This window comes from Camponotus vicinus, unplaced genomic scaffold, assembly GCF_025532165.1.
Source record: "Camponotus vicinus isolate PSW18456_S1 unplaced genomic scaffold, iyCamVici1.0 SCAF_11, whole genome shotgun sequence".
Taxonomy (NCBI): Eukaryota; Metazoa; Arthropoda; class Insecta; order Hymenoptera; family Formicidae; genus Camponotus; species Camponotus vicinus.
Window position 1 is genome coordinate 3,822,920 of NW_028141947.1, and position 2,065 is coordinate 3,824,984.

At 39.9% G+C, this 2,065-nt stretch overlaps 1 protein-coding gene across 1 annotated transcript; it reads right to left on the bottom strand.

The window, feature by feature from the left end:
* Positions 1 to 867: 867 nt before the first annotated feature.
* Positions 868 to 1,666, bottom strand: LOC145961677 (uncharacterized). Its single transcript, XM_083082124.1, has one exon. The coding sequence runs from the start codon at positions 1,648 to 1,650 to the stop codon at positions 868 to 870; it is 783 nt and encodes a 260-aa protein (XP_082938250.1). The 5' UTR covers positions 1,651 to 1,666.
* Between the last annotated feature and the right edge of the window lie 399 nt (positions 1,667 to 2,065).

Sequence of the window (2,065 nt, forward strand, 5' to 3'; positions counted from 1 at the left end):
GGGAAGGAATTTTATAACGCTGACGTGCAACGGCTCATGCGGAAACATGACATCAATCACTATTCTACATATTCGGTATTGAAGGCATCGATCGTTGAGCGATTCAATCGCACGCTGAAAAACGACATGTGGAAGATGTTTACGCTGAACGGATCTTACAAGTGGATCAGCGCGTTGCCGCGACTCGTATCGGATTACAACGCGCGCAAGCATCGAACGATCGGTATGCGACCCGTCGACGTTACTCCCGCGATCGCTGAAAGACTCTTGGCTACTGTGTACAACCATGTAAATATCGCGGGTGCGGCGAAATTCAAAGTAGGTGACTCGGTACGTGTTAGCAAGTACAACACAGTTTTCGAGAAAGGTTACACGCCAAATTGGACAACCGAAGTGTTTAAAATTGCGAAAGTACAACATACTAATCCCGTAAGCTATCTACTGGAGGATTATCGCAAAAAATCTATCGCTGGAGCGTTTTACGAGTACGAGTTGCATCGCGCGAATTATCCGGACGTGTATCTCGTGGAGAAAATACTGCGTAGGAGGGGTAACGAGGTTTACGTGAAATGGTTGGGATTTGACAATTCGCACAATTCTTGGATACATAAGGACAATGTGATTTAATTCATACAAATTGTATTTATTTTTAAATTTAAGAAAAAATATGTACAACATATAAAAAATATACATGAAATATATAAAATACAAAAATCTTTATTAATACATCCTTTCCAATAATCGTATATAATACAATATATGAAATACATATACATATGAGATACATATACAAAAATAATATTTCTTTATAGTATAATATCTTACATTATATCACATACTATATTACATTACATTATATATATTATATTATAAGAGTATCCTATAATGTCCCCATGGTAACGTGTCGGTCGAATCAGGTACGATATACCGCTTGTCATCGTACGGACTCAGAGCAATTTTCGTCTCGCGGACGGTATACACTTTGTGCAATTTCGATCTTATGCAAGATTGTTGTCGTGTCATTTCTATTTCGTCATTCAGACACCGCGTATAATCGTCGAATGTTATCGTTCTCGCAACAACGTTACTTTTGACACCTTTGACCTTCTTCGTATCCTTTTTCCCGTCCACTTTCATCGCGTACATTTTTGCTCTAAGCCCGACAAATTCGGTCATTATCGCGCCGTTATTTTCATCTTTCATTAAACCCGGTACTTTTTTATTCACGAGCGGTATACCGTACGCGTTATCAATTGGATAATCGCTCGTATCGAAACTAGCGATATCACGTTTCATATTTTCATAGACATCTTCGCACTCAATGTGGTATATAAGACTGTCTGTGTCGGTGTACATTACCCGGCATTTATCACGATATAGCGGTGACATGTACTCATGATGAAATTCGTACAAGCACGTTTTAGAAATGTCGAGTATGCACATGCCGACATAGATTGGTTTATAAAATTTCACTTCAAGTTTGCGTAATTCTATGGCAACCAAATTTTCCGAAAAGACGCTTCTACTATGAAAATTTGGTTTCGCTATCATTGCTTCTGCTCCGTATCGTCCGTCCCACTTTGTTAATAATTTTACATCGACACGATTACGCACATTTTCCATCGTCTTGCCAAATACTGCGTTATTCATCAGTTTATATAAATTTTTTTCAAAATCATTTTTCGCGAGTGTTCTAAACTGTGTATTTAATTCGATATAACTGCGAAGCCACGGAGATTGTGTAAATTGTAATACGCGATGTATTTTTGTAACGCGAAGGCCGTGTCGCGTACATTGCTGTAGGTTACGGTAGTGTATCACGTAACGCTTTTTATCGTATAATGTTGCGAGCAGCTTGAGCTCTGGCTTGCCAGGTGGTTCATCGCGTGTCGGGCAAAACGGTAGGTCAGTGTGCGCATCGTGAAGATGTTGCGGATACTCGAGATCAACTTTGAAGACATAGCTTGTAGGCGAATCTAGCGCGATCGATGATACGTCAAAATTGGACACGTCGTCGACCCATTGAAAATCGGCATAGGGCAACGGTTGACACATTGCCCATCCG

Bases quoted from the DNA above. Each gene is read 5' to 3' on its own strand.
- LOC145961677 (XM_083082124.1), bottom strand. From the start codon at position 1,650: ATGAATAACGCAGTATTTGGCAAGACGATGGAAAATGTGCGTAATCGT.